The following is a 21,471-nucleotide window of genomic DNA, read 5'->3' on the forward strand; positions in this document are numbered from 1 at the left end:
TTAGGGTGGGCATTGGGAGGGGAAGACAAAAACGGGGAGTGACTATGGTGGTGTGGGGACAGCGTCCAGAGCCGGAGCCACCACCGTGGTCAACTGCCCACCCAGACCCTCCCCTGGACTTTGTGCTGGTGCGCCCGGAGTTCGCACCTTGAGGGGGGGGTTATGTAACGGTCCTGACCAGTTTTATGTTGTTTTTGTATGTGTAATTGGTCAGGGCGTTAGTTTTGGGTGGGCAGTCTATGTTATCTGTTTCTATGTTGGTTTTGGTTGCCTGGTATGGCTCTTAATTAGAGGCAGGTGTTTTGCGTTCTCCTCTAATTAAGAGTCATATTTAGGTAGGGTGTTCTCACTGTTTGTTTGTGGGTGATTGTCTTCCGTGTCTGTATGTTATTTCGTACCACACGGGACTGTTTCGGTTTATGTAGTCTGTTTCCATTTCGTGCGTTCTTCGTGTCAATGTAAGTTCTCATGTTTAGGTCAGTCTACGTCGTTTGTTATTTTGTATCATTTCAAGTGTAGTTCGTGTTCGTTTTCGTCTTGTTTAATAAATATGTGTTCAAACTTCGCTGCGCCTTGGTTCCCTCAATACTCCTCCTTTTCCGAAGATGGAGAGGAGGAGGATCGCCGTTACACTGTGTCTGTTCCCATTCCTCTGCTGGCTACATAGCTGGAACACTGTAATATACAGGAGTGTCCCTGCCAACGTAAACCCTCGGTAACACCCATGTCCCTGTACCCCAGGCTCACCCCTGGTGGGCAGAGTGCAGTGACTCTGAATGCAGTGGCCAGTCTCACCCCTGGTGGCAGAGTGCAGTGACTCTGAATGCAGTGGCCAGTCTCACCCCTGGTTTGCAGAGTGCAGTGACTCTGAATGCAGTAGCCAGTCTCACCCCTGGTGGGCAGAGTGCAGTGACTCTGAATGCAGTGGCCAGTCTCACCCCTGGTGGCAGAGTGTGGTGACTCTGAATGCAGTGGCCAGTCTCACCCCTGGTGGGCAGAGTGCAGTGACTCTGAATGCAGTGGCCAGTCTCACCCCTGGTGGGCAGAGTGCAGTGACTCTGAATGCAGTGGCCAGTCTCACCCCTGGTGGGCAGAGTGCAGTGACTCTGAATGCAGTGGCCAGTCTCACCCCTGGTGGGCAGAGTGCAGTGACTCTGAATGCAGTGGCCAGTCTCACCCCTGGTGGGCAGAGTGCAGTGACTCTGAATGCAGTGGCCAGTCTCACCCCTGGGTCGAGTCCCAAATGGTTCCCTATTCCCTACAAAGTGCACTAATTTTGCCCATCACCCATAGCACTCTGGTCAAAAGTAGTGCACTATGTAGGGAATAGGGTGCCATTCGGGATGCTCTGAATGCTGTGTCGCATCTCTGCATGATACTTTAGTGTTTCTGGAGTGATGAAGTGTTGAACATCCACAGTTTACCAACGCAGGTCTGCCCTTCTCCAAAGTGTCCTTCTGACTGATCTTTCTCTCTCTCTCTCTCTCTCTCTCTCTCTCTCTCTCTCTCTCTCTCTCTCTCTCTCTCTCTCCCCTCTCTCTCTCTCTCCCCCCTCTCTCCCTCTCTCGCTCTCTCTCCCCCCTCTCTCCCTCTCTCGCTCTCTCTCTCTCTCTCTCTCTCTCTCTCTCTCTCTCTCTCTCCCCCCTCTCTCCCTCTCTCGCTCTCTCTCCCCCCCTCTCTCCCTCTCTCTCTCTCTCTCTCTCTCTCTCTCTCTCTCTCCCTTCCCCTCTCTCTCTCTCTCTCTCTCTCTCTCTCTCTCTCTCCCTTCCCCTCTCTCGCTCTCTCTCCCCCCTCTCTCCCTCTCTCGCTCTCTCTCCCCCCTCTCTCTCTCCCCCCTCTCCCTCTCCCCCGCTCTCTCTCTCCCCCCTCTCCCTCTCTCTCTCCCCCTCTCTCTCTCCCCCGCTTTTTCTCTCCCCCCTCTCTCTCTCTCCCTCCCCCTCTCTCTCGCCCCCCCCTTCTCTTTCTCTCTTCCCCCCCCCCTCTCCAGATCCTGAATGTCAGTGCTGTTGTGCTGGCTAACCTGTGTGTCTCCTATATCATGACCAGCCAGAACGAAGAGGTAGGAGTGAGTGAGTGAGTGAGTTGAGTGAGTTGAGTGAGTTGAGTGAGTTGAGTGAGGTGAGTGAGGTGAGTGAGGTGAGTGAGGTGAGTGAGGTGAGTGGAGTGAGTGAGTGAGTGAGTGAGTGAGGTGAGTGAGTGAGGTGAGTGAGTAGAGTGAGTGAGAGGAGTGAGTGAGTGAGTGAGTGAGTGAGTTGAGTGAGGTGGGTGAGTTGAGTGAGTGAGTGAGTGAGTTGAGTGAGTGAGTGAGTGTACAGTATTAAATACAGTGAAACATCTGAGCCCACCACTGTTCCTGTAACCCTGTTCTCCTCAGGCTGAAGAACTGATGAGGAAGATCGAGAAGGAGGAAGAGCAGATCTCCTACGACGACCCTGATAAGAAAGTCTTCCACCTCTGTATAGTCAACCTGGTTATAGGGTGAGTTGGATTTACACGGTCCTTCAGCGGTGTAGTACAGGGGGAACTTACAGAAACTCCTTTCACCAACCTTTTGGGGGCAAAATGCATTGAAACTATGGGGAGCCGTTACTTCACTCAGTTTACCCACCTATTGTTTTACCACTACATCACTGGTTACATTGACAGGTTCTGTTACACTACACTGTGTTAACGTTAATGAATAGTGTTTCTATGTCTCTTCCAGGACCCTGTACTGTGTTAATAGTGTTTCTATGTCTCTTCCAGGACCCTGTACTGTCTTAATATGGTTTGTATGTCTCTTCCAGGACCCTGTACTGTGTTAATAGTGTTTGTATCTCTCTTCCAGGACCCTGTACTGTGTTAATAGGGTTTCTATGTCTCTTCCAGGACCCTGTACTGTGTTAATAGGGTTTATATGTCTCTTCCAGGACCCTGTACTGTGTTAATAGTGTTTCTATCTCTCTTCCAGGACCCTGTACTGTGTTAATAGTGTTTCTATGTCTCTTCCAGGACCCTGTACTGTGCCAAGGGGAACTACGACTTCGGGATCACCCGTGTCATCAAGAGTCTGGAACCGTACAACAAGAAGGTTGCACACTGTTTTTCTATCCAGCAGTTCTGGAACATTCTCTTGGAAAGACAATGTTTTTGGATGTTTCTACCACCTCACCCCTGACATAAATTGTTTTTTTTTTGGGGGGGGGAGGGGGCGTCCCAAATGACACCCTATTCCCTATATAGTGCACTACTCTGTTTAAAAGTAGTGCACTACTCTGGTTAAAAGTAGTGCACTACTCTGGTTAAAAGTAGTGCGCTACTCTGGTTAAATGTAGGGCACTACTCTGTTTAAAAGTAGTGCACTATATAGGGAATAGGGTGTCATTTGTGACAGAACCTTCCAGTGTTTGATCTTTGTTTAGATATTGGCCAACCGAAACATAGCCCAGAGTTCAGCACCTGTGTCCGCTCACTCAGCCCGGCTGAACACACACACAGTGTCTCTGTAGGAGTCTTGTTGTCATTCCTACAACTCTATCAACCACACACTGAGCTACACATGACGTCCCTCACAAGAGACACTCTAGACTAGACATGACTGTCCCTCACAAGAGACACTCTGGACTAGACTACACATGACCGTCCCTCACAAGAGACACTCTAGACTACACATGACCGTCCCTCACAAGAGACATTCTAGACTAGACTACACATGACCGTCCCTCACAAGAGACACTCTAGACTACACATGACGTCCCTCACAAGAGACACTCTGGACTAGACTACACATGACCGTCCCTCACAAGAGACACTCTAGACTAGACTACACATGACCGTCCCTCACAAGAGACATTCTAGGCTAGACTACACATGACTGTCCCTCACAAGAGACACTCTAGACTAGACTACACATGACCGTCCCTCACAAGAGACACTCTAGACTAGACATGACCGTCCCTCACAAGAGACACTCTAGACTAGACATGACCGTCCCTCACAAGAGACACTCTAGACTAGACTACACATGACCGTCCCTCACAAGAGACACTCTAGACTAGACATGACCGTCCCTCACAAGAGACACTCTAGACTAGACATGACCGTCCCTCACAAGAGACACTCTGGACTAGACTACACATGACTGTCCCTCACAAGAGACACTCTGGACTAGACTACACATGACGTCCCTCACAAGAGACACTCTAAACTAGACTACACATGACGTCCCTCACAAGAGACACTCTAGACTACACATGACTGTCCCTCACAAGAGACACTCTAGACTACACATGACCATCCCTCACAAGAGACACTCTAGACTAGACTACACATGACGTCCCTCACAAGAGACACTCTAGACTAGACTACACATGACCGTCCCTCACAAGAGACATTCTAGACTAGACTACACATGACCGTCCCTCACAAGAGACATTCTAGACTAGACTACACATGACGTCCCTCACAAGAGACACTCTAGACTACACATGACGTCCCTCACAAGACACACTCTAGACTACACATGACCGTCCCTCACAAGAGACACTCTAGACTAGACTACACATGACCGTCCCTCACAAGAGACACTCTAGACTACACATGACGTCCCTCACAAGACACACTCTAGACTACACATGACGTCCCTCACAAGAGACACTCTAGACTAGACATGACCGTCCCTCACAAGAGACACTCTAGACTACACATGACGTCCCTCACAAGAGACACTCTAGACTACACATGACCATCCCTCACAAGAGACACTCTAGACTAGACTACACATGACGTCCCTCACAAGAGACACTCTAGACTAGACTACACATGACCGTCCCTCACAAGAGACACTCTAGACTAGACTACACATGACCGTCCCTCACAAGAGACACTCTGGACTAGACTACACATGACATCCCTCACAAGAGACACTCTAGACTACACATGACCGTCCCTCACAAGAAACACTCTAGACTACCCATGACGTCCCTCACAAGACACACTCTAGACTACACATGACGTCCCTCACAAGAGACACTCTAGACTACACATGACGTCCCTCACAAGAGACACTCTGGACTAGACTACACATGACCGTCCCTCACAAGAGACACTCTGGACTAGACTACACATGACTGTCCCTCACAAGAGACACTCTAGACTACACATGACCGTCCCTCACAAGAGACACTCTGGACTAGACTACACATGACATCCCTCACAAGAGACACTCTAGACTACACATGACCGTCCCTAACAAGAGACACTCTAGACTAGACATGACCGTCCCTCACAAGAGACACTCTAGACTACACATGACGTCCCTCACAAGAGACACTCTAGACTACACATGACCGTCCCTCACAAGAGACACTCTAGACTAGACATGACCGTCCCTCACAAGAGACACTCTAGACTACACATGACCGTCCCTCACAAGAGACACTCTAGACTAGACTACACATGACCGTCCCTCACAAGAGACACTCTAGACTAGACTACACATGACTGTCCCTCACAAGAGACACTCTAGACTACACATGACCGTCCCTCACAAGAGACACTCTGGACTAGACTACACATGACTGTCCCTCACAAGAGACACTCTAGACTAAACATGACCGTCCCTCACAAGAGACACTCTGGACTAGACTACACATGACCGTCCCTCACAAGAGACACTCTAGACTACACATGACGTCCCTCACAAGAGACATTCTAGACTAGACTACACATGACGTCCCTCACAAGAGACACTCTAGACTACACATGACCATCCCTCACAAGAGACACTCTGGACTAGACTACACATGACCGTCCCTCACAAGAGACACTCTAGACTAGACTACACATGACCGTCCCTCACAAGAGACATTCTAGGCTAGACTACACATGACTGTCCCTCACAAGAGACACTCTAGACTAGACTACACATGACCGTCCCTCACAAGAGACATTCTAGACTAGACTACACATGAATGTCCCTCACAAGAGACACTCTAGACTAGACTACACATGACCGTCCCTCACAAGAGACACTCTAGACTAGACTACACATGACCGTCCCTCACAAGAGACACTCTAGACTAGACTACACATGAATGTCCCTCACAAGAGACACTCTAGACTACACATGACCGTCCCTCACAAGAGACACTCTAGACTAGACTACACATGACCGTCCCTCACAAGAGACACTCTAGACTAGACATGACCGTCCCTCACAAGAGACACTCTAGACTAGACATGACCGTCCCTCACAAGAGACACTCTGGACTAGACTACACATGACGTCCCTCACAAGAGACACTCTAGACTAGACTACACATGACGTCCCTCACAAGAGACACTCTAGACTACACATGACTGTCCCTCACAAGAGACACTCTAGACTACACATGACCATACCTCACAAGAGACACTCTAGACTAGACTACACATGACGTCCCTCACAAGAGACACTCTAGACTACACATGACCATCCCTCACAAGAGACACTCTAGACTAGACTACACATGACGTCCCTCACAAGAGACACTCTAGACTAGACTACACATGACCGTCCCTCACAAGAGACATTCTAGACTAGACTACACATGACCGTCCCTCACAAGAGACATTCTAGACTAGACTACACATGACGTCCCTCACAAGAGACACTCTAGACTACACATGACGTCCCTCACAAGACACACTCTAGACTACACATGACTGTCCCTCACGAGACACTCTAGACTAGACATGACCGTCCCTCACAAGAGACACTCTAGACTAGACTACACATGAACGTCCCTCACAAGAGACACTCTAGACTACACATGACGTCCCTCACAAGACACACTCTAGACTACACATGACGTCCCTCACAAGAGACACTCTAGACTACACATGACGTCCCTCACAAGAGACACTCTAGACTACACATGACGTCCCTCACAAGAGACACTCTAGACTAGACTACACATGACGTCCCTCACAAGAGACACTCTAGACTACACATGACCATCCCTCACAAGAGACACTCTAGACTAGACTACACATGACGTCCCTCACAAGAGACACTCTAGACTAGACTACACATGACCGTCCCTCACAAGAGACATTCTAGACTAGACTACACATGACCGTCCCTCACAAGAGACATTCTAGACTAGACTACACATGACGTCCCTCACAAGAGACACTCTAGACTACACATGACGTCCCTCACAAGACACACTCTAGACTACACATGACTGTCCCTCACGAGACACTCTAGACTAGACATGACCGTCCCTCACAAGAGACACTCTAGACTAGACTACACATGAACGTCCCTCACAAGAGACACTCTAGACTACACATGACGTCCCTCACAAGACACACTCTAGACTACACATGACGTCCCTCACAAGAGACACTCTAGACTACACATGACGTCCCTCACAAGAGACACTCTAGACTACACATGACGTCCCTCACAAGAGACACTCTAGACTAGACTACACATGACGTACCTCACAAGAGACACTCTAGACTAGACTACACATGACCGTCCCTCACAAGAGACACTCTGGACTAGACTACACATGACTTCCCTCACAAGAGACACTCTAGACTACACATGACCGTCCCTCACAAGAAACACTCTAGACTACCCATGACGTCCCTCACAAGACACACTCTAGACTACACATGACGTCCCTCACAAGACACACTCTAGACTACACATGACCGTCCCTCACAAGAGACACTCTAGACTAGACATGACCGTCCCTCACAAGAGACACTCTAGACTACACATGACCGTCCCTCACAAGAGACACTCTAGACTACACATGACCGTCCCTCACAAGAGACACTCTAGACTAGACATGACCGTCCCTCACAGGAGACACTCTAGACTACACATGACCGTCCCTCACAAGAGACACTCTAGACTAGACTACACATGACTGTCCCTCACAAGAGACACTCTAGACTACACATGACCGTCCCTCACAAGAGACACTCTGGACTAGACTACACATGACTGTCCCTCACAAGAGACACTCTAGACTACACATGACCGTCCCTCACAAGAGACACTCTGTACTAGACTACACATGACCGTCCCTCACAAGAGACACTCTAGACTACACATGACGTCCCTCACAAGAGACATTCTAGACTAGACTACACATGACGTCCCTCACAAGAGACACTCTAGACTACACATGACCGTCCCTCACAAGAGACACTCTAGACTAGACTACACATGACTGTCCTTCACAAGAGACACTCTAGACTAGACTACACATGACCGTCCCTCACAAGAGACATTCTAGACTAGACTACACATGAATGTCCCTCACAAGAGACACTCTAGACTAGACATGACTGTCCCTCACAAGAGACACTCTAGACTACACATGACGTCCCTCACAAGAGACACTCTAGACTACACATGACCGTCCCTCACAAGAGACACTCTAGACTAGACATGACCGTCCCTCACAAGAGACACTCTAGACTACACATGACCGTCCCTCACAAGAGACACTCTAGACTAGACTACACATGACCGTCCCTCACAAGAGACACTCTAGACTAGACTACACATGACTGTCCCTCACGAGACACTCTAGACTACACATGACCGTCCCTCACAAGAGACACTCTGGACTAGACTACACATGACTGTCCCTCACAAGAGACACTCTAGACTACACATGACCGTCCCTCACAAGAGACACTCTGGACTAGACTACACATGACCGTCCCTCACAAGAGACACTCTAGACTACACATGACGTCCCTCACAAGAGACATTCTAGACTAGACTACACATGACGTCCATCACAAGAGACACTCTAGACTACACATGACCATCCCTCACAAGAGACACTCTGGACTAGACTACACATGACCGTCCCTCACAAGAGACACTCTAGACTAGACTACACATGACCGTCCCTCACAAGAGACATTCTAGGCTAGACTACACATGACTGTCCCTCACAAGAGACACTCTAGACTAGACTACACATGACCGTCCCTCACAAGAGACATTCTAGACTAGACTACACATGAATGTCCCTCACAAGAGACACTCTAGACTAGACTACACATGACCGTCCCTCACAAGAGACACTCTAGACTAGACTACACATGACCGTCCCTCACAAGAGACACTCTAGACTAGACTACACATGAATGTCCCTCACAAGAGACACTCTAGACTACACATGACCGTCCCTCACAAGAGACACTCTAGACTAGACTACACATGACCGTCCCTCACAAGAGACACTCTAGACTAGACATGACCGTCCCTCACAAGAGACACTCTAGACTAGACATGACCGTCCCTCACAAGAGACACTCTGGACTAGACTACACATGACGTCCCTCACAAGAGACACTCTAGACTAGACTACACATGACGTCCCTCACAAGAGACACTCTAGACTACACATGACTGTCCCTCACAAGAGACACTCTAGACTACACATGACCATCCCTCACAAGAGACACTCTAGACTAGACTACACATGACGTCCCTCACAAGAGACACTCTAGACTACACATGACCATCCCTCACAAGAGACACTCTAGACTAGACTACACATGACGTCCCTCACAAGAGACACTCTAGACTAGACTACACATGACCGTCCCTCACAAGAGACATACTAGACTAGACTACACATGACCGTCCCTCACAAGAGACATTCTAGACTAGACTACACATGACGTCCCTCACAAGAGACACTCTAGACTACACATGACGTCCCTCACAAGACACACTCTAGACTACACATGACTGTCCCTCACGAGACACTCTAGACTAGACATGACCGTCCCTCACAAGAGACACTCTAGACTACACTACACATGACGTCCCTCACAAGACACACTCTAGACTACACATGACGTCCCTCACAAGAGACACTCTAGACTACACATGACGTCCCTCACAAGAGACACTCTAGACTACACATGACGTCCCTCACAAGAGACACTCTAGACTAGACTACACATGACCGTCCCTCACAAGAGACACTCTAGACTAGACTACACATGACCGTCCCTCACAAGAGACACTCTGGACTAGACTACACATGACATCCCTCACAAGAGACACTCTAGACTACACATGACCGTCCCTCACAAGAAACACTCTAGACTACCCATGACGTCCCTCACAAGACACACTCTAGACTACACATGACGTCCCTCACAAGACACACTCTAGACTACACATGACGTCCCTCACAAGAGACACTCTAGACTACACATGACGTCCCTCACAAGAGACACTCTAGACTAGACTACACATGACCGTCCCTCACAAGAGACACTCTGGACTAGACTACACATGACTGTCCCTCACAAGAGACACTCTAGACTACACATGACCGTCCCTCACAAGAGACACTCTGGACTAGACTACACATGACTGTCCCTCACAAGAGACACTCTAGACTACACATGACCGTCCCTCACAAGAGACACTCTGTACTAGACTACACATGACCGTCCCTCACAAGAGACACTCTAGACTACACATGACGTCCCTCACAAGAGACATTCTAGACTAGACTACACATGACGTCCCTCACAAGAGACACTCTAGACTACACATGACCGTCCCTCACAAGAGACACTCTAGACTAGACTACACATGACTGTCCTTCACAAGAGACACTCTAGACTAGACTACACATGACCGTCCCTCACAAGAGACACTCTAGACTAGACTACACATGACCGTCCCTCACAAGAGACATTCTAGGCTAGACTACACATGACCGTCCCTCACAAGAGACACTCTAGACTAGACTACACATGAATGTCCCTCACAAGAGACACTCTAGACTACACATGACCGTCCCTCACAAGAGACACTCTAGACTACACATGACCGTCCCTCACAAGAGACACTCTAGACTACACATGAATGTCCCTCACAAGAGACACTCTAGACTACACATGACCGTCCCTCACAAGAGACACTCTAGACTAGACTACACATGAATGTCCCTCACAAGAGACACTCTAGACTACACATGAATGTCCCTCACAAGAGACACTCTAGACTAGACTACACATGACCGTCCCTCACAAGAGACACTCTAGACTAGACTACACATGACCGTCCCTCACAAGAGACACTCTAGACTAGACTACACATGAATGTCCCTCACAAGAGACACTCTAGACTACACATGACCGTCCCTCACAAGAGACACTCTAGACTAGACTACACATGACCGTCCCTCACAAGAGACACTCTAGACTAGACATGACCGTCCCTCACAAGAGACACTCTAGACTAGACATGACCGTCCCTCACAAGAGACACTCTGGACTAGACTACACATGACTGTCCCTCACAAGAGACACTATGGACTAGACTACACATGACGTCCCTCACAAGAGACACTCTAGACTAGACTACACATGACGTCCCTCACAAGAGACACTCTAGACTACACATGACCATCCCTCACAAGAGACACTCTAGACTAGACTACACATGACGTCCCTCACAAGAGACACTCTAGACTAGACTACACATGACCGTCCCTCACAAGAGACATTCTAGACTAGACTACACATGACCGTCCCTCACAAGAGACATTCTAGACTAGACTACACATGACGTCCCTCACAAGAGACACTCTAAACTACACATGACTGTCCCTCACAAGAGACACTCTAGACTAGACTACACATGACGTCCCTCACAAGACACACTCTAGACTACACATGACCGTCCCTCACAAGAGACACTCTAGACTAGACTACACATGACGTCCCTCACAAGAGACACTCTAGACTACACATGACGTCCCTCACAAGACACACTCTAGACTACACATGACGTCCCTCACAAGAGACACTCTAAACTACACATGACGTCCCTCACAAGAGACACTCTAGACTACACATGACGTCCCTCACAAGAGACACTCTAGACTAGACTACACATGACCGTCCCTCACAAGAGACACTCTAGACTAGACTACACATGACCGTCCCTCACAAGAGACACTCTGGACTAGACTACACATGACATCCCTCACAAGAGACACTCTAGACTACACATGACCGTCCCTCACAAGAAACACTCTAGACTACACATGACGTCCCTCACAAGACACACTCTAGACTACACATGACGTCCCTCACAAGACACACTCTAGACTACACATGACGTCCCTCACAAGAGACACTCTAGACTACACATGACGTCCCTCACAAGAGACACTCTGGACTAAACTACACATGACCGTCCCTCACAAGAGACACTCTGGACTAGACTACACATGACCGTCCCTCACAAGAGACACTCTGGACTAGACTACACATGACCGTCCCTCACAAGAGACACTCTAGACTAGACTACACATGACTGTCCCTCACAAGAGACACTCTAGACTAGACATGACCGTCCCTCACAAGAGACACTCTAGACTAGACTATCTCTGTAGGAGTGTTGTTGAGTTTCTAGAACTCTCTACCACCCACTCTGCCTCCATAACCTCCCCATCTCCTCTTTCTCTGTGCACATCATTTGGGTATTATCTCACAAAAAGGCTGTTGAACACCTTAAACTATCCCTCCATCCTCCCGTCTCCATCTTATTTCTTAGTTTGTTTAACTGGTTTTAACTGGTTTTAGCTTGTTTAACTGGTTTTAACTGGTTTTCAGGCCAGGTAGAAGTTGTTTAGATCAGGGTACCTGTCAAATTGACTTTGAGTCTCCTGAGTGTATATCCCTGTCCCACCCAGAGTTGGGAAATTCTGGTAACACAATGTCCAGCCAGGTTTTCCAGAAATCCTAGTTGGAAGATTCCCTGAATCAGGAGGGAATAAGAAGGAAATCTCTATTCCTCTGACCACGATTTCATATCCTTCTCTCGTGGTTGTCGTCCTGTGTGTGTAGCTGGGAACAGACACCTGGTTCTATGCTAAGCGCTGTTTCCTGTCTCTGCTGGAGAACACGGCCAAACACATGATCATGATCAGGGACTCAGTTGTTCAGGAGTGTATTCAGTTCCTGGAGCACTGTGAAGGTACGGACGCACACACACACATGCACTCTCTCTCACACACACACACACACACACACACACACACACACACACACACACACACACACACACACACACACACACACACACACACACACACACACACACACGTGCACACTCACACACACACACACACACACACACACACACACACACACACACACACACACACACACACACACACACACACACACATGCATGCTCACATACACACACACACACATATACACACACACACACATGTGCATGCTCACATACACACACATACAGACACGTGCAGACAGACACACACACACACACACAGAGACACACACACACGTGCACGCTCACATACAGACACACACACACATATACATGTGCACGATCACATACACACACACACAGACACAGAGACACACACACACGTGCACGCTCATACACACACCTACAGACACGTGCAGACAGACACACACACACAGTTTCAACACACCATTTACCCTCCCACGCTCTTACCCTCCTTCCGTCCCTCTCCGATCTTCTCTCCTCCTCTCTCTCCCCCTCTCTCCTCTCCCCCTCTCTCTCTCTCCTCTCCCCCTCTCCTCCCCTCTCTCCCTCCCCCTCTCTCCTCTCCCCCCTCTCCTCCCCCCTCTCCTCCCCTCTCTCCCTGTAGTGTATGGTAAGACAGAGCCAGCCATGATAGAACAGCCACTGGAGGAGGACAGGATGCACATTGGAAAGAACACCGTCACCTACGAGTCACGCCTCCTCAAAGCTCTCTTCTACGAGGTCATCGGATGGAACCAGTGATGTCATACTAGAACGGAACACAGCCTGTGATGTCATCGCACGGAACCCGGTGATGTCATCGGACAGAACCAGTAGTTTACACTGAAGGCTTTTTAAAACCTGTTTTACACCCCAACCAGTTCAAATCTATCAACCTGCACCACCTCACATGAGGTATTATAGTACAGTATATATGTGGCTTGTTATTTTCTGCATCATCTGAAAGCTGTTGTTCTGACTTCTGTTCAGCGTATTCTGGACTCCTCGTCTCACACACAGTGGGAGAAGCCATGAGGCTTCATTCATTTGAATGTGTTTAGTTTAGTTGAGCCTGGGCCCAGAGAACCTGTTAGCAGAGAAAAACACCTTCATTATTATTATGACACTCAACTAAAATGTAAACCCAACATGCAACAACATCAAAGATGTTACTGAGTTACAGTTCATATGAGGAAATCAGTCAATGTAACTGAATGCATTAGGCCCTAATCTATGGATTTCACATGACTGGGAATACAGACATGCATCTGTTGGTCACAAATATCTATAGTTTTTTAAAACTAGGGTTGTGGATCAGAAAACCAGTCAGTATCTGGTGGGACCGTCATGCAGGGCAACACATCTCCTTCACATAGAGTTGATCAAGCTGTTGATTGTGGAATGTTGTGACATGGGGCTGTGCATTATCATGGCACGACAATGGGCCTCAGGATCGCGTCACGGTATCTGTGCATTTATATCGCCATCGATAAAATGCAATTGTGTTCGTTGTCCGTAGCTTATGCCTGCCCCATACCATAATCCCACCACCACCATGGGGAACTCTGTTCACAACGTTGACATCAGCAAACCGCTCGCCCACACAGTGTCTGCCATCTGCCTGGTACAGTTGAAACCGGGATTCATCCGCGAAGAACACACTTCTCCAGAGTGCCAGTGGTCATCGAAGGTGAGCATTTGCCCACTGAAGTCTGTTACGATACCGAACTGCAATCAGGTCAAGACCCTGGTGAGGATGACGAGCACGCAGATGAGCTTTCCTGGAGCGGTTTCGGCAGAAATTCTTCGGTTTTTGCAGACCCACAGTTTTATCAGTTGTCCGGGTGGCTGGTCTCAGACGATCCCACAGATGAAGAAGCCTGATGTGGAGGTCCTGGGTTGGCATGGTAACACGTGGTCTGTGGTTGTGAGGCTGGTTGGACGTACTGACAAATTCTTTAAAACGACGACGGAGGCGGTTTATGATCGAAAAATTTACATTTTAAATTCTCTGGCAACGGCTCTGGTGGACATTCCTGCAGTCAGCATGTCAACTGCACGCTCCCTCAAACCTGAGACATCTGTGGCATTGTGTTGTTTGACAAAACTGCACATTTTAGAGTGGCCTTGTATTGTCCCCGGCACAAGGTGCACCTGTATAATGATCAGGCTGTTTAATCAGCTTCTTGATATGCCACACCTGTCAGGTGGATGGATTATCTTGGTAAAGGAGAAATGCTCACTGACACTAACTAAACACATTTGTGCACAACATTTAAGAGAAATAAGCATTTTATGCATATGGAAATGTCTGGGATCATTTATTTCAGCTCATGAAACATGAAACCACCACTTTCCATGCTGCGTTTATATTTTTGTTCAGTGTGTGTATATATTGTTATATATTATATAATATGTGTGTATATATATATATATTGTTATATATTATATAATATGTGTGTATATATATATATATTGTTATATATTATATAATATGTGTGTATATATATATATATATTGTTATATATTATATAATATGTGTGTATATATATATATATTGTTATATATTATATAATATGTGTGTATATATATATATATTGTTATATATTATATAATATGTGTGTATATATATATATATTGTTATATATTATATAATATGTGTGTATATATGTATATATTGTTATATATTATATAATATGTGTGTATATATATATATATTGTTATATATTATATAATATGTGTGTATATATGTATATATTGTTATATATTATATAATATGTGTGTATATATATATATATTGTTATATATTATATAATATGTGTGTATATATATATATATTGTTATATATTATATAATATGTGTGTATATATATATATTGTTATATATTATATAATATGTGTGTATATATATATATATTGTTATATATTATATAATATGTGTGTATATATATATATTGTTATATATTATATAATATGTGTGTATATATATATATATATTGTTATATATTATATAATATGTGTGTATATATATATATATATATTATATAATATGTGTGTATATATATATATATATATATATATATATATTGTTATATATTATATAATATGTGTGTATATATATATATATATTGTTATATATTATATAATATGTGTGTATATATATATATATTGTTATATATTATTTAATATGTGTGTATATATATATATATATATTGTTATATATTATATAATATGTGTGTATATATATATATATATGTATATATTATATAATATGTGTGTATATATATATATAATATTGTTATATATTATATAATGTGTGTGTGCTTGTTGTGTCTTCAAGGAAGAGTATGTCCATATGCTTATACTACAACCCCTAACACTAGTCTCACATGGAACCCTATTCCCTACATAGTGCACTACTTTTGACCAGGACCTATGGCACCCTATTCCCTACATAGTGCACTACTTTTGACCAGGACCTATGGCACCCTATTCCCTACATAGTGCACTACTTTTGACCAGGACCTATGGCACCCTATTCCCTACATAGTGACTACTTTTGACCAGGGCCCTATGGCACCCTATTCCCTGTATAGTGTACTACTTTTGACCAGAATCCTATGGGGTTATAGTACTAACCTGTGGTCTAGATCTGCCTGCTTCCTGTCTCTGTAGATGCTGTACCTTCCTGAGGAGAAAGGCCTTGTCCTGGGCTCTGGTTTAAAGTACTACACTATATAAGAAATAGGGTGGGGGATTTTGGACGCAAACTGTGACGTTTTAGTGATTTTGTAACTTCTTTTACCGTTTGTTTAAAGATGGTTACCGTTATTTAGTCTATATTCAATTATATTTGTTTTTCTACAGAATAAAAATAAAATGTACATGATAAGAGTGGTTTGTGAATCTGTCTGTGGTTTGTGATTCTGTCTCTGTGGTTTGTGATTCTGTCTCTGTGGTAGTGGTTTGTGATTCTGTCTCTGTGGTTTGTAATTCTGTCTCTGTGGTAGTGGTTTGTAATTCTGTCTCTGTGGTAGTGGTTTGTGATTCTGTCTCTGTGGTAGTGGTTTGTGATTCTGTCTCTGTGGTAGTGGTTTGTGATTCTGTCTCTGTGGTAGTGGTTTGTGATTCTGTCTCTGTGGTAGTGGTTTGTGATTCTGTCTCTGTGGTAGTGGTTTGTGCTTCTGTCTCTGTGGTAGTGGTTTGTGATTCTGTCTCTGTGGTAGTGGTTTGTGATTCTGTCTCTGTGGTAGTGGTTTGTGATTCTGTCTCTGTGGTAGTGGTTTGTGGACGACAGGGTTGGAGTTAATTCCAGTGAAATTTCAGAAAGTCATTCCAAATCCTAAATATTACTCATTTATAAACATTAAAGAAAATTTGAATTTTAGTGTACTTCTTGAATGGACTGGAATTGACTCCAAACCTGGTGGATGAGTACCCCTGTTACAATACAAATACATGTTCATCCCTTGGAAAAGTGTTTCTGTATAATATACCTGATTCATCACCGTCATCCATTCAACATTTCGGGGCTACCGAGTGGCGCAGCGGTCTAAGGCACTGCATCTCAGTGCTAGAGGCGTCACTACAGACACCCTGGTTCGAATCCAGGCTGCGTCACAAATGGGCCGTGATTGGGAGACCCATAGGGCGGCGCACAATTGGCCCAGCGGCGTCCAGGTTTGACCGGTGTAGGCAGTCATTGTAAATAAGAATTTGTTGTTAACTGACTTGCCTAGATAAAGGTTAAATAATTGAAAATGTAGCATTAGCATACTGGTCATGCCGGTATTGTTAGCTCAGAGGCTGCATACAAACGCCCCTCTTTTACGAAGATAGTGCCCATAGGGCTCTTATCAAGAGGACATTTGGAACGCAACAGACTGTGAAGTATCTCTGGGTAACAGACAAATACATTCAACAAATATGTTCACATACTGCTTGACTAGTTTGCCTGGTACAAACGCAACCAATGGAACGGGCTAGTATTCCTAACTAAATCAAAGGCCACCTGAAATACTAGTAAAGTATTTCACTCATCAAGGTGTGTGTTCAGTCAGGGATGTCTCATTTTTCCTGAATCTATTTACCACAACAACGCTGCCTTGATTGTCACATGTTGTGCATCCCTCTCAGCTGGTTGAGTCTCCAGAGGTGAACTCATTAGTCGCAGACTGTTGCAAAACGTTTTGCAACCATTTACTCCCGTTTTACATTTATCCTGCAATAGAAAGGGCCCTATCTATCCCCTAGCTAGCCAACAGTCTGCTACAATAGAAAGGGCCCTATCTATCCCCTAGCTAGCCAACAGTCTGCTACAATAGAAAGGGCCCTATCTATCCCCTCGCTAGCCAACAGTCTGCTACAATAGAAAGGGCCCTATCTATCCCCTAGCTAGCCAACAGTCTGCTACAATAGAAAGGGCCCTATCTATCCCCTAGCTAGCCAACAGTCTGCTACAATAGAAAGGGCCCTATCTATCCCCTAGCTAGCCAACAGTCTGCTACAATAGAAAGGGCCCTATCTATCCCCTAGCTAGCCAACATTCTGATGAACAAAGGCCCAGGAGCGTCACTTTTCAAATGTTCTTAGTTGTTATACTTCATTTCTTCATACTATCATTTCTTAAAATAGGAGAAAATTATATTTAAATACAATGTCTCTACAAATCAATAACGCTGTGTTGGTCACAAATTAATTAATAAATAAGCGCATTTCATTTTTAAATCACAAAACAAATGGCATACAAAATATATGTACATTGTATATTTTAATTTCAAGTTTAAGATTTATAAATGGTATTGGGTAGTTATGGATTTCATCATACGCATAATTTACATATCAAATCTGTGTGAACTACAAACGTTTTCTAAATGAGACACTGATGCTCTGTGTCATCCTGGGACGTGTCCCAAAGCGCTCTATTCCCTACATCAGGGCTTCTCAAACCACTTCTCTGGGACCCCCAGACCTTACAGAATGTTGCTGCAGCCCTGAACTAACTCACTTCATTCAAGTAGTCAAAAGGATTGACGATTAGTTGACAAGTTGAATCAGGTGTGCTAGCCAATTATCATACTTGAGTAAAAGTAAAGATAGAAAATGACTCAAGTAAAAGTCACCCAGTAAAATGCTACTTGAGTAAGTCTTAAAGTATTTGGTTTTAAATATACTTAAGTATCAAAAGTAAATGAATAAATTATTTCAAGTTCCTTATATTAAGCAAACCAGACGGCATGATTTTCTTGTTTTTTTTAATTCACGGACAGCCAGGGGCACACTCCAACACTCAGACATCATTTAAAAACAATGCATTTGTGTTTAGTGAGTCTGCCAGATAAGAGGCAGTAGAGACGACCAGGGACGTTCTTTTGATAAGTGAGTGAATTTGACAATTTTCCTCTCCTGCTAAGCATTCAAAATGTAACTAGTACTTTTGGGTGTCAGGGAAAATGTTGGGAGGAAAAAGTGCATTCTTTTCTTTAGGAATGTAGTGGAGTGAAAGTAAAAGTTGGCAAAAATATAAATAGTAAAGTAAAGTACAGATTCCTCCAAAAACGACTTAAGTAGTACTTTAAAGTAATTTTACTTAAGTAGTTTACACCACTGGTGCTGTGGAATAGATGAAAACCATGGAACGGCTGGGGGTCCCCAGGAAAGGATGGACACACACTGCCCGACACAGTGCACTACTTTTCACCAGAGCCCTACGGGTTTGCCCTGGTCAGAAGTAGTGCTATAAGTAAAGAATAAGGTGCTATTTAGGACACAGGTGAAGGGTCACACATCCAGGTGAAGGGTCACACATCCAGGTGAAGGGTCACACATCCAGGTGAAGGGTCACACACCCAGGTGAAGGGTGGTTCACGTCCAGGTGAAGGGTGGTTCACGTCCAGGTGAAGGGTCACACATCCAGGTGAAGGGTCACACGTCCAGGTGAAGGGTCACATATCCAGGTGAAGGGTGGTTCACGTCCAGGTGAAGGGTGGTTCATGTCCAGGTGAAGAGTGGTTCACGTCCAGGTGAAGGGTGGTTCACGTCCAGGTGAAGGGTGGTTCACATTCAGGTGAGTGGTCTCTTGGTGATGTCCTGCTCTGTCAGGTAGTAGTTGAGGTATCCTCCCAGAGCGCTCACTGACACGCCTGTTATGTGACTGGAACAGCCATCTGGAGGGAGGAGGGGGAGATAGAACAGTAGAAGCTTATTGAAGCTGGGTTCTGTTTTTCTGTGTGTGTTTTTCTGTGCTGTTTTTCTGTGTGTCTTTTTCTGTGCTGTTTTTGTGTGTGCGCGTGCGTGCATGTGTGAGTTCGCGTGCTGTTTCTCTGTGTGTGTGTGTGTGTGCATGTGCTGTTTGTGTGTGTGTGTGTGTGTGTGTGTGTGTGTGTGTGTGTGTGTGTTTCTGTGCATGCTATTTCTCTCTGTGCGTGTCTGTATGTGTGCGTATGGTCATGCATAACACCAAGGATATTCTTGACACACACCCTTCAACATTCTCTCTCTCCTCTTCACTCTTCTGTGGGGCTGTGTAAAACATCCCACTTCCTGATCCTGCAGCCTCAGAATGTGCTGCAGCCAATCAACTTTGAGAAAGTCAGAGAAACCAGCCAATCCACACAGCAGTACTGTGGAGAGGGAGGAAGTTATAGAAAGTAAAATCATGGTTTCATTTTAAACAAACTACAACTTATAAAGGTTTTACATGTTATGTTTCTCTAAACACTGACTGTCATACTGCTTCATAGACACTCTAGTCTACTTGGAGTATACACAGATAGGCCATGCTCTAAAGTAGTGCTGTCACGTTCCTGACCTGTTTTCTGTTAATTTTGTATGTGTTTAGTTGGTCAGAGTGTGAGTTGGGGTGGGCATTCTATGTTTTGTGTTTCTATGTTTAGGTCAGGTGTAATTAGCCTTATATGGTTCTCAATCAGGGACAGGTGTTTGACGTTTCCTCTGATTGAGAAACATATAAAGGTAGGCTGTTCACACTGTTTGTTTGTGGGTGACTGTCTTCCGTGTCTGTGTATGTTGCACCATACGGGACTGTTTCGGTTTGTTCGTTTGTTGTAGTCTGTACCTGTTCGTGCGTTCTTCGTGTTATATGTAAGTTCTCATAGTTCAGGTCTGTCTACGTTCGTTTGTTATTTTGTAGTTTGTTGAAGTGTTTTCGGTTTTCGTCTTTTCTTTAATAAACTTCATTATGTCAAATTATCACGCTGCGCTTTGGTCCAATCCCTACTCCTCCTCTTCTTCCGAAGAAGAGGAGGACAGCCGTTACAAGTGCACTATATAGGGAAATGGGTGCCATATATCTCTGGTCTAATATAGTGCACTATATAGGGAATTGGGTGCCATAGATCTCTGGTCTAATGTAGTGGACTATATAGGGAATAAGGTCCCATTGGGCTCTGGTCA

General features: G+C 45.4%; 2 protein-coding genes across 5 annotated transcripts in view; one reads left to right on the forward strand and one right to left on the reverse strand.

The window, feature by feature from the left end:
• ift70 (intraflagellar transport 70) overlaps window positions 1–15,488 on the forward strand; it is a 52,085-nt gene extending 36,597 nt beyond the window's left edge. For 2 of the 3 annotated variants that reach the window (XM_055897885.1, XM_055897869.1), the window contains exons 15-19: window positions 1,988–2,059; window positions 2,375–2,478; window positions 2,992–3,070; window positions 12,886–13,015; window positions 13,683–15,487. In XM_055897885.1, the coding sequence (XP_055753860.1) occupies window positions 1,988–2,059; window positions 2,375–2,478; window positions 2,992–3,070; window positions 12,886–13,015; window positions 13,683–13,819 (522 nt within the window). In that variant the 3' untranslated portion in view covers window positions 13,820–15,487. Of the gene's footprint in view, window positions 1–1,987; window positions 2,060–2,374; window positions 2,479–2,991; window positions 3,071–12,885; window positions 13,016–13,682 lie in introns of all 3 variants that reach the window. The other variant, XM_055897875.1, reaches the window with a different exon arrangement.
• Window positions 15,489–19,293: 3,805 nt separating this feature from the next.
• The window catches only part of c2h16orf89 (chromosome 2 C16orf89 homolog), a 5,435-nt gene continuing 3,257 nt past the window's right edge, over window positions 19,294–21,471 (reverse strand). The window contains exons 6-8 of one of the 2 annotated variants that reach the window (XM_055898047.1): window positions 20,538–20,678; window positions 20,079–20,222; window positions 19,294–19,972 (exon numbers count right to left, since the gene is read on the reverse strand). In XM_055898047.1, the coding sequence (XP_055754022.1) occupies window positions 20,119–20,222; window positions 20,538–20,678 (245 nt within the window). In that variant the 3' untranslated portion in view covers window positions 19,294–19,972; window positions 20,079–20,118. Of the gene's footprint in view, window positions 20,035–20,078; window positions 20,223–20,537; window positions 20,679–21,471 lie in introns of both variants that reach the window. The other variant, XM_055898039.1, reaches the window with a different exon arrangement.

Source organism: Salvelinus fontinalis, chromosome 2 (assembly GCF_029448725.1).
Source record: "Salvelinus fontinalis isolate EN_2023a chromosome 2, ASM2944872v1, whole genome shotgun sequence".
Classification (NCBI taxonomy): domain Eukaryota; kingdom Metazoa; phylum Chordata; class Actinopteri; order Salmoniformes; family Salmonidae; genus Salvelinus; species Salvelinus fontinalis.